The 12,407-nt window shown below is 33.5% G+C and overlaps 1 protein-coding gene across 1 annotated transcript in view; it reads left to right on the top strand.

The window, feature by feature from the left end:
- Positions 1-12,407, top strand: part of IARS2 (isoleucyl-tRNA synthetase 2, mitochondrial) — a 50,522-nt gene that overhangs the window by 26,305 nt on the left and 11,810 nt on the right. The window contains exons 13-14 of the mRNA XM_017640599.3: positions 8,755-8,857; positions 9,511-9,604. Of these exons, the coding sequence (XP_017496088.3) occupies positions 8,755-8,857; positions 9,511-9,604 (197 nt within the window). The remainder of the gene's footprint in view (positions 1-8,754; positions 8,858-9,510; positions 9,605-12,407) is intronic.

Genomic DNA, 12,407 nt, shown 5'->3' with positions numbered 1-12,407 from the left:
GGTACCATTACATTTTATTTATAGTCAGTACATTTACACGATTATGTGGTGTATTCTTTTCTATGCATTTACCATTACACTGCTTGCATGGTGGTAGCTGATTTCTGACTTTGAAGTAGCAGAGATAAACAGAATAGTGGCCTACAGAAATGACAGACAGACTCAGCCATCTTGTCTGTCAATTCATAGGTCATTTTCCTGTGTACCATTTCTTAATGATGACTCTAATCTTCTTCCATTGTTGGGACTTTTATGTGACATGCACTTGATTTAGGAAAATGGATATTCTTAGTTATTTGCTTATTTTTCAAAACAACATGAAAGATTATCTTTTTTCTTCATTAATCAGACAATCAAGTGACCACAGTTTTCTGCCTTTGGATCTGCCTTTTTATATTGTAGCAAGTTGGTAACCATCAAAAGTAACAGCAGCTCCACTGGCGATCGGTACACAGTCCACATGGAGTTGCTGTTACACTTGATAACTCCACTCAGTATGTCAGGAGATCTGTTTGCTTTTCTTGATGAAAGTCTGTGAATTTACCTCTTGTTGTTTTTCAAAAGAAAATCTTGATTTATTCTAGTTCTAAATAAGTTTAGAAACCGGTAGATTTGAGGCTCTGGTTCAAATTAATGTCCTCATTTGCACTTTTATTTTCTGAAGAAATAATTCCATTTCTGACTTTAACATCATGGATCATTTTTTGAATCTGTAGTATAATGCCATTATAATTTAGATGGAAGTCTATTCTTAGTTAATAAAGACAACTGATTTTTATCACAAAGAAGATAAAATTTAGAAACATTTGCTACCTGGGAAGGAAAAGAAGTTGTATTAGTTAGATTTTCTTTATTTCAGATGATTATAATCAATATTACAGTTAATGCAATAATTAACTTCACATTTACGAAACTAAGCCCCTCATTCCTGAAAATTATGAGACGCTTACTAGAAACAGTTAAGACCTGGAATTTTTAGTTTAATTTGAGTGTTAGCTTTAACTACCTCAAATTTTTGTTCATGTTAATAATGACATTTTGGTGAAGAAATAATAATGTTCACTAAATAAAAATTTTTCCAAAATGTTTTCTGTCACTTTTAAAATGTGGGATTAAATTAAAAATAGAATTTTCCACCCAGGATTTAATTGTGTTCTAGGATTAAATTTAGGAAATAAATTTGAAGGAGCTTCTTACCTTATTCCAGTAATTTGCAGAAGAAAAGTTGTCTTATGGTCTTTAATATTTTTGCTTTTATAAAAGCAAATCACAGGGAACAGTGGGATGACAGCAACATGTTCTTCATTGGCTAGTAATTGTAGTGCTGCTGCGAGCTTTCCAATAACAGGCTTAATAAGCCTTCAGCCTAGTTGATACCAAAGTTCAGAGTGACTGGTTGGTGTCACGGTTGATCTGACTACCTTGTGAGTTTCCACTGATTTGAACCTCATGAGGGACACATAATGTGTGTGTTTAGATAAGGCCCTTTAGTAAAGTACAAAGTTTTATGATGGGCTTATTGCTTTATGAAATACAGCATTGAAATGGAAACCCTTAGATAAGTGGTTTCACCCAATTTTATCAGTAATTTATACTGATCTTTAAGTTATAACTTAACTGTGTGTTTGTGTTAAGTATAGGATATTAACAAAATAAAGGAGACAATTCTTAGTTTCAAAAGACAAATTTTGACTTCTAACTTGAAGAATATTTAATATCACTAAGAAATGCCTATAAAATTGTTTAAAAAATTTTTAAAGCATGATCTCAGTTTTTTTATGTAAAATTACACTTCTGGGTATTTATCCTAAGGAAGAGGATTAAATGTCTCTTGTACAAAGATGCCTAATACAGTTGTTTATAAAGGAACGTAATAAATAACAAGAAGGGGTAATTTAAGTCATTTGTAGAAGAATGAATATGCAGCCATTAAAAATGGTAGCTGAGCTCTTAATGTTTGCCTGGTTCCCTGTGTATGAGAATCAAATGCAGCCCATTCTTACATTTGGCTATGTCTGCATTTTTGCTACAGCACAAAAAGTGAGTATCTTTTGAGCACTAGTATAGCATTTAGGTATATTTTTTTCCACAATTATCTGTTCAGATTTTGTTTAAACTAATGTTGAATTTATCTTGACTTTGTAATCCAGTATAGTTACATCAGGTTGGCAGGTTGTATGTGTGTTTTTACTTTACTACAAATTTGTTTTTAAAATTCTCTCCCATGATGTGTTAGGATTATTCAGATCACCAGAGTAAGATCAAGAAAAAGGTTTTACTTTGTAATACCAATTCTGTGCACTTAAATTTTGATTTGTTTGGATTGGGAGGATGTTTTTGTCTTTGAAATCTGTATTCTTATTTATCATAAGTAACTCAGTTTTCATCCTCAACTTCCAGAGTTGTCTTTAGTTTATTTCCCTGATTTTGAAAATATAAGTAATAAGTTATCTAAGGTCTTAAAATAGAACTAATTGAGTTGCAGAACATAATGCTTACTAAAATATATTTAATACATGATATTTTTATATTTCGTGATATAGTAAGGGAGCAAGTGTTGCTCCAAATATTAATGAGGCAGAGCTTCTTTTCTCCCCTCTTTAAAATGTTTCCTATTTCTTTTGGATACATTGAAAAGATTATTCTTCTATCCAGATTCATACACATATGTTATGAGGAAAAGTATTGGATCATTTTCTTAATACTGTGTAGTTTTAACTTCAGTTCTACAGACCACATTGAAGTCTTACTCAAGATTTAGAAATCTCAGGCAATGACATGCCAAAACAACTTTGCCATTGCAAACTTGTAATGTATTCTGCTATTGTCAGTGGAAGGTCACAAAACCTGTGATAAGAATGTACTGTGAATTGCATAGAATTTTAGTCAAAGGTGGCCTTGGAGACCCTATAACCCAACTGTCATTTTTATCTTCTTAAAATTATTCTAAGGTCATACTTCCATTGTAGAAAATATAGAAGTATACAGAAAAAATAGAAGCAACCGTTTTTTAACATTTCATCATATTTCTTTTCAGATAATTGAAAATTTGATATGTTTCTTTTTTTTTCTTTTTCTCTGTACATTCCATAATTGAGAGCATACTGTATAGTTTATATCCTGCATTTTCTAACTTAACATTTGTAGCAATCATTTAGCTTGTCATTAAATTCTCTTTGGAAATAGGATTTCTAAAGATTCATGAAAAATCAGTATGGCCTTTATGACATAGTTATGCCATATTATTTTTTAATTGTCCTATTATTGGACATAATTATATACATAACGGTAAATAATTGTCCTCATATTATTTTAAAAAATATTACTATAAATGTGTTGGAATGAATACTTCTGTGCATAAATGTCCCATTTTTTTTATTGGTTCCTTAGAAATATCACCATATCATTTCCAGAAAAGTTGAAACATTTTACTTTTATCAATAGCATATGAGTGTCTGTTTCAGTATAGCCATTCTAGAATCAGAATGTTATCATTTTGAATCTTTGCCATACTGAATAGGTGAAAAATGGTATCTCATAGTTTTCATTTGTTCAGTTTATAGTAAAGATTAGGTTGAATTTGTCTTATATTTACTAGTGCTTCATATTCTGTGAATTTCTTGTTCATGTTCTCCCATTTTTCATAGCAGGATGCTGTTTTTCTTGATGCTTTGTAGGTGTTCACTGTGCACTTTTTTTATTAAAGTATCATTATATAGAATCTTATGAAGGATTCACATGAACAACATTGTGTTTTCAATATTCACTCATATTACCAAGTCCTCACTACCTGCTTTGCAGTCACTGTCTATCAGCGTAATAAGATGCTATAGAGTCATTACTTGTCTCCTCCGTGCTGTACTGCCTTCCCCGTGACCTGCCTGTATTTTGATTGTGAATTATAATGTCCCTTAATCCTCTTCTCCCTCTCTGCCCATTGACCCTCCTCATCTCCTCCCCTTTGATAACCAACCGCTAGTCCCTTCTTGGAGTCAGTGAGTCTGTTGCTGTTTTGTTCCTTCAGTTTTCTTTGTTTTTATACTCCACAAATGAGTGAAATAATTTGGTACTTGTCTTTCTCCACCTGATTTATTTCACTTATTATAATACCCTCTACCTCCATCCACATTACTGCCAATGGTAGGATTTCTTTTTTTCTTATGGCTGAATAATATTCCATTGTGTATATATATGTCACATCTTCTTTATCCATTCATCTATTGATGGACACTTAGGTTGCTTCCATATCTTGGCTATTGTTAAATAGTACAGCAATAAACAGGGATGCATATGTCTTTTTGAATCAGGGATCTTGTTTTCTTTCAGTAAATTCCAAGGAGTAGAATTACTGAGTCAAATGGTATTTAGTTTTTTGAGGAACCGCCATACTGCTTTCCACAATGGCTGAACTAATTTACATTCCCACCAGTAGTGTATGAGGGTTCCCCTTTCTCCACATCCTCGCCAGCATTTGTTATTTTTTGTCTCTTGGATGTTGTTCATCTAACAATATACTAATTGACCATATATGTGTGGTTTTATATCTGGACTCTCTATTCTGTTCCATTTGTCTGTGGGCTTGTTCTTGTGCCAGTACCAAATTGATTTGATTACTGTGGCTTTGCAATAGAGCTTGATGTTAGGTAGCATGATCCCCCATCTTTATTCTTGCTTCTCAGGGTTGCTTTGGCTATTCAGGGTCTTCTGTGGTTCCATATGAATTTTAGAACTGTTTGTTCTAGTTTGTTAAAGAATGCTGTTGGTATTTTAATAGGGATTGCATTGACTCTGTAGGTTGCTTTAGGCAGGATGGCCATTTTGACAATATTAATTCTTGCTATCCATGAGCATGGGATGTATTTCCAGTTATTGGTATCATCTTTAATTTCTCTCATGAGTGTCTTGTAGTTTTCAGAGTACTGTGTACTCTTTTATACATGAACTCTTTTAGAGAAAAATTAAGTCAGAGTCTCTTCTCAACATCATGAAAGTGTATATTGGATGGATTAATGAGTTAAATGTAAACGTGAAAATATAATGACACTATAATGAAAAGAGATCAAGAATTTCTGAATAGATAGGAATACATATTTAAACATCTGATAAGAGCATTAAATGTGGATTTATAAAAGTCTTTAAATTTCTGTGTTGAAAAGTTATTCATTCTTCCAATACAGAATCAAAGGGAAATTACAAACTAAGAAAAAAAAATACTGTGTAGTTTTACTTCTCACAGCTTTTTTGAAATTAGATTTTTAGAAAACCACTTTCACTGATATACATGACATTTTCATTGCTATATATAACAATGTGTAGTCATGTCATTTTTAGTATTATTAGGTAAACTTAAAGTAAAACAAACCTTTCTTACTGTAAAGAGACTTTTTATGAGGTAATAAAAGTATATTTACAAATAAGATACATATAAAGTACAAGATTAAATTTTTTCCTAAAACATATTGTATATCTAAGTGAATTACTATTATCTTCATAAGAAAATATATCAGTTAAAATTTCAATTTTAGTTAGACAAGAGGTGAGTGGCTGGCTAAACTTGGTAGGATTTTACAATTGCCTTAACATTCCAGCTACAAAATTGGAATCTTTCTTTATTGTTTGGTATTATTAGTTATAGATGCAATAAGGTACTTAAGTATATAGTTAAGTAGTACTTAAAGATAATTCTCAAACTGCATTGAATTGTTCCCTACTTATATTTAGGGATATAAAAAAGAGTTTAGTCTCATTAGAGTTAAATTTCTCAATCGAAAATAGATGTGTATCATCTATGATTGTAAAGGTTCCTGAATAAAATAGTAGGATGTTCTTTTTCCTTTTTGGAGAATAAAAGTTTTCACATAGCCTTCTTACAGCTTTTCCTAGTGTCCATAGAAACTGAAGCTTAGAAAAATAATATGATGTATCCCTGTCAGTATCTAGTAAGTCAGGATCTGGTCTTTGGACCTGGTGCCTGTTCTGTCAACACACTAATCTCTGGGGACAGCCTGGTTCCCTGGCTTCATTTCTCGTTCATGGGTAATAAGTCTTTGCCTTTGCTTAGCAAACCCCGGAGTATAGCAATATGAGTTCACACTTGTGGTGGTAAAAACAGTTTTGAACTGTGATTTAGGAGATACAATTTTAAGGGCTGGCTTTAACTGTGATACTTCTTAGGCTCTTGATTTAAGGGACCCCAAAGTACAGAACAGTTTCTCTCTCAAGAGCTACTAAATATGTTTTTCTATGACTCCAATTAGACAATGCTTGTAAAGCTCTGAAAAATACGGCATGTGGCATACACATAAATGCTTTTATTTTAATGATAATATTAATCCTAACATCTCTACCTTACTTTCTAAATAAATATAAAATATGAACCATTTTTACCTTTTTGTATTTTTACTTTTGTATGCTTTTACTTTTGTTTTTTTTCTGTTTATTTCCAACACATTTAAAACTGTTTCACTGTTCTATTTTACTGTTTATCTAAATTGCATTCTAATGATAGTATTGTAAAAAAAAATGGCAAAATGACATGCATATTTAGAATCCTTTTTTATGAAAATTTCATAACTGGTAAGAACAGCTTACCTACTGTAATTATGTGTCAAAGTACTTTGCTAATATCTCTCTCTTTCTCTCTGGTTCTTCTAGAGGAGTCTTATTCAGATTTCTGTTGTAATATATATTCCTATTTTCTTAACTGATAAAATGTTCTGTGAAAACTATAAAAATAGTAATATGTAACTAAATACATAACTAGGTAGTTATTGCACAAAGTTTTATGGTCTCATATCACAAAAGTTTATCTTTACTGTTAAAGTCCATCTAAAATGTGTGACAATTAGAAAATGTGGACTTGTGCCTATTTTAACAATCTTGTTATTTATAACTTCTTTAAAATAAATGCTGGTAGCATTATACTTTTTCATTCTATCCTTCATAGTATATTTACTTAAGTATTTAACATTTCATTTTGTAGAGCATATAATGTCTAATACCTATTTAATTTTTGCTTCCAACAACAATTTTTTCATAAACACTTCATGTTATCTGAGAAATCAGACCCAGGAAAGTTAAATGATTTGCCTTACATAGTCATGATTAATAAGAAGCAGGTCCAAATTAAGAACTTAAGTTTTTCTTATCAACTACTCTTCCATTTCCATTGACTCTTACAGACCTACAGTTAATTCTTAGTTACTTGCATAAATGAAGGAGGAGAATTCAAAAGTTGGCTTTAGTTCATGTATTTTAATCTTCAAATATTAATATGGGTGTTTTGATAATTAAGAAAATTAACTGTACAAATTTACATGACTTTGAAGAATCAGTTTGAATAATACCTAATGCTTACATAACACTTACTAATATGATCACACATTGTTCTAGGCATTTTATATATAATTAACATCCATAGTAGCTGTCTTAAAGATACTATTACTATTTGCATTTTACAAACTGAGGTACAGAAATGTTAAATGCTTTGCCCAGGGTCACATAGCAGGTAAGGGGGTTATTTGTTACCTTAAAATTAAACCAAAGTTACCTGGCTCCAGAATCCATGCTTTTAACCATTATATTTGTTGTGACTCAGTCAAAAGCAATAGGGGAAGTTGTAATTTCAAAGAAGTTATGATAATAAATTAAAAGTAAGTTACCAGTGAGAAAATTTAGTATAAACTTCCCCAGTTTTAATTTTTAAATGATTTATAACTGTGTATCTTTCCCAAATTATGACCAATTTCAGTATTCATTTGCTGTGCATTCATTGGCTTTCCACTGTATGTTAGGTACTATGCTAACTTTTACGAGGATCATCTCATTTAGTTTGCAGTCATTCTGAGAGAAGTTTCTGGGATCACTAAAATACAAGTTCCAGTATGGCAGGAATCTGAACTGCTTTATCTCCAGTGCTTAGAACAGGGTCCAGGACATTGCAGGTGCTCAATAAATATTTTTAAACAGATGATTTGTATGATTCTCCTTAACAGAGAGGGACAATCAGGACTTAGGAAGTTTTAATACTTGTGCATGGCCATATGTATAAAGAGTGACAGAATCATGATGGAAGCCTGGATGTATCTGTTGTCACAGTCCATGCTCTATTATGGCATTGCCACTTATTCAGAATAATTTGGATAGTCTGATAAGCAGTGAGGAGGGCACTGGGAGTTTTTGAGAGGGGATTGGTGTGATAAATGCAGTTTTAGGAATGCAGTTGTGTCATATAAATTAAAGTGTTGAGAATAGGGGAAAAGTCAGACCATTACATCTGTCTAGTTGAGACTGTGAAGTTGGAATGACACAGTATCAGAGCAAAGAACACATGGGAGTAATATTTCAAAGGTAGAACTGACAGAATGTGTTGGCTTAATTTGGACAAAAATTGAGGAGGCGGGGGTTGGTGGGTGATCACTGGTTCGTTTTGAATTAGGTTCCTGGACTGAAAATAGATGGATAGAAATAGCGAAATCAGTAACTGAAATAGGGACATCAGGAAAGTGGTTTTTTTTTTTCCTTTACAGGCTTTTTATGATCAACTTGATTTTATTTATATTGAATTTAAGCAGCCAAGTAAGCAAGTAATGGAAGATGATACTACTAAACTTTGGGGGGCAAGATAGGGAAAATCTCCTGCAGATAGAAAAACTATCACTATTTTGTTTTTTAAGAATAATTGCTTCTTAATATTAAAATGGTATTGATTACAGTAGTTAATTAAGCAATTCTACCTTCTTCCTGCTAAAATAGCCAAACCATTGAGCATATTATTAAACTAGTGGAACAATTTGGCAGTGATGTCTGGTGGACCCTTCCCCCTGAGCAACTCCTTCCAAAAGAAGTCTTATCTCAGGTAAATTTATATTCGTATTTAACTGCCTTTGTGTGTATGATTTAATGATAACATGAGAGATTCTTGGGAATTAAAAGGTAGTTACATTATCGTGTGAAGTTTGTAAGTTTGTAAGAGTAGTTTGTGTTCAGCTGCAGAAGCTTGTATTTTGTAGAGCAGTACAGTGTGGGGCTTATTTGTTTACCTTAGTGAGGGCTAAGACTGACTTCGCCAGGTTTGGTTGACTAATAAGCAGGTGTAATTGTGGCTATGACAGAACAGTGCCCAGCTTGGGTACAGCAGGGCTTTGTAGGATATGAGCTAGAGTTTAACAGATTGCATCACACATTGAAAAGTCCAAATTGAAAGGTAACTTTAAGAAAATAAGAACAGTTTATATTTAAAAAATTTAATTTTTAATTTACTGAATTTTAATAAAATTTTAATTTAATTTATATTAGTAAATGTGTAATGAGTTGGCCACAGTAAATTTTATATGCAAATGAGGCAATTGCACTTTAATATGAAAAATTTTAAATCCCTTAAAAGTCATTTTAAAATATGAATTTAATGGTTCTGTTCTAAGTATTTAATTTTCTTAAGACTTTTTTAGGTGTTTATTGTATATGTTGTGATCTGTGTGTAACGGCAGTGTTCCCACGTCACCTTGCTAGGTCGGTGGTCCTGACGCTTTGGAGTATGAGCCGGGTCAGGATATCCTGGACATCTGGTTTGACAGTGGCACGTCGTGGTCTTGTGTTCTTCCAGGTAGTCTTAAATAATAGGTTATATGCCAATCAATCCGTTTTGGAAATATATAAATATTCCTGAGAAGAAACCTATGATCAAGAATTTTTTTTTTGGAAGCTCTTCTGCTAGCATTTTAGATCTGGGCCCTTGGATATTATTTAACCCAGTGATTTCTGAATGCTTTTTGTTTTCCCAAATGACATTTTACATAGAACCACAATACATAAAATAGATAAGAATGGGAGTTTTCTTCCTCTCCTTGACCCACGCACGTGGCAACCCCAGTGCACTCAGTTCTGTGAAATAAAGTTTGGAAAGTACTGAAATAATCTGATCCCCTCATTTATCAGAAGAAGTGAGATTGAATTAGAGCCAGATTAGTGGTGGTCACATAGCTCAGTGAGCACCAGACTGGAACTCAGGCACCTTGAGTTCAGTTCTCATTCTCTCATATTACATTGCCTGGCCATGCCTTCTCCCCGCTCCGTACAGACAGCTGACTGACTTTATACTCATTCATGTTTAGGGCACGTTTTTGACTCATTGGATAAAGAGAAAGGAGAGATGGGCAGGAATTAGGAGACAAATGCTCGAGCATGTATTTAGATGCTGAAGAAGGTAGTGAAAGGTAGAGATAAAATGAAGAATAAGGCTCATTGTCAAGGAGTTTAAAGACAGGGATGAATCAGGTGGCAGAAGGCAGTGGTGGGTCAGACCGTTCCTCACACTGCTGCAAAATGCCCGCTTGGGCCCAGGGGGTCCCCTTTGCTTTCTGGAGCAAGGGCGTGTGGGAAAGTAGTTTGTCTGCTAGTGGAATTGGAAGGGATGGTCCTCAAGTTTTACTTGAGCTGTTCTTCTGTTACAGCCTCACTACTGAGAGGGCAGCTGTATAATTCCTAATAGGTAAATAATTCCCTACATTTGGACCTTTCTTTTTAGCTTAGGAAATTTGAAAAGCAAAATAAAAATCCATGTAAATTCTTGTTTACTCTGTATGACAGCTAAAATGTGTATAATATGTCCAGGTCATAATTGGAGCTTTTGATGGGGTTAAGCTGCACGAGAACCGATTTGTGCTGCTGTTTGCGGTGCTGACGGTTCAGTCACCTTATTTCTAGTCTGTGATGATCTTAACCCATATTTGACTGCTGCAGAAATACTGGAATAAATGGAATTAGTGGTAAAAATGTACCTAAACAGTAAATCATTCTTTCCTTCTCTATCATGTTTAGGTAATTAATTCAAAGAAAGACAATTTGTCATTTAAATATGTATATTGCATGCATAGGAGGCTGCCGGAACAGAAACAACCTCCCTTCACAGATAATACACAAATCCAGTTTTAGACTGGAGTTTCTGCTTTTTACTCAGATCTCATATTCTTCCTCCTCAAAAAAAAGTAAATAAAACAGCAAAAATCTTACAAGATCGATCAGTAAGAATTAGAGTAATTGACATATTTTATCCTATTTTCCTCCCTTTTATTCCTTTATGATAAAACTATTCCAAAAGATTGGCAGAAAGAATAGAGTGGGCAGGAGTCAAGATAACTAGAAGTGAATTCATAGTTTGAAAAGACATGAGTCAAAGGTAATTTTCCTTTAAAAAAAAAAAAAGTCACCTACTTTCTTGAGAAGCCTTATTGTACTTTTCATTCTCTAATGGTTTATATCAAGTCTAATATGAAATGATTCAACATCTACATATTTCTCTGAGAGTATGTTTTTGCAAAATCAGCTGGATTTTGAGCTTTGTTTTAGCTACCCGTCTGCATCATTATCTACTAACGTTTAACAAGATGAATTTGGTGGTTGTATAGCATACATAACTGGTTTTACTTCCTGCTGACAGATTTTATAGCAGTGAAAGAGATTTAACTTATGAATTTGACACAAGATCAGGTACCTGTTTCACTTGAGTTCAAGGTCAACAGAATTTAAGAAAATGAAACCTGAACACTTTCTGAAAGGGAATGGCATTTTAAAGTGAATCATATATAGGTAATAAGTCACACCCATACTTATACATTTTACCGGTGATGTTCAATTTTGATCACTTGGATAAGGTGCTGTCTGTACAGTTTCTTGTTTGTAAAGTTACTTCTCCCTCTCATCCCCTTATAGTAATTATAATTGGTTAGTATCTTGTAGGGAGATAATTTAAGGCTGGAAATAATACTGTTTTCTCACCAGAATTTCACCTAGTAGTTAAGGACCCCTGATTTCTGGACTGAAATGATTGTTATGATGTTTGCCAAATGGCCCCTTATCTCAGATTATTATTGACTAATTTGAATTAATTGTTGCTAACTGTTGAATGCTAACTAAATATTATGTCGTAACAAATTTGAGGCTAAAGTACTATATGGTAATTTTCTCTCCATGTCTTTTTTAAAAAAATAATTCACTTTTTTTAGAGCAGTTTTAGGTTCACAGCAACAATAAGAGAAAGGTACACAGAGTTCCCATATGCCTCCTGTCCCTACACAGGGATAGCCTTCCCTGTTATCAACATCCCCCACCGGAGTGGACTGGTGAGGGACCTCCACGGACACATATGATGCCCCGAAGCTCAGAATTTACATTAGGATTCGCTCTTGGTGCTGTGCATTCTATGGGCTGGACAAATACGACGTGTATCCATTGTTACAGCATTCGACTGAGTACTTCCACTGATCAAAAAAATCCTCTGTGCTCCACCCGTTCACCCTTCCTCCCCACTCCCTCACCTCATGCCCTGACCCCTGGCTCCTGTGGCTTTTTATAGTTTGCCTATCTTTTGGCTAGGCCATCATCAAATCAGGAGTTAATAATTTATATAA

The sequence above is a fragment of the Manis javanica genome, chromosome 14, assembly GCF_040802235.1.
Source record: "Manis javanica isolate MJ-LG chromosome 14, MJ_LKY, whole genome shotgun sequence".
In the NCBI taxonomy this organism is placed as follows: Eukaryota; Metazoa; Chordata; class Mammalia; order Pholidota; family Manidae; genus Manis; species Manis javanica.
The sequence above is the reverse complement of the archived record's forward strand: the minus strand, read 5'-3'. Positions and strand labels throughout refer to the sequence as shown.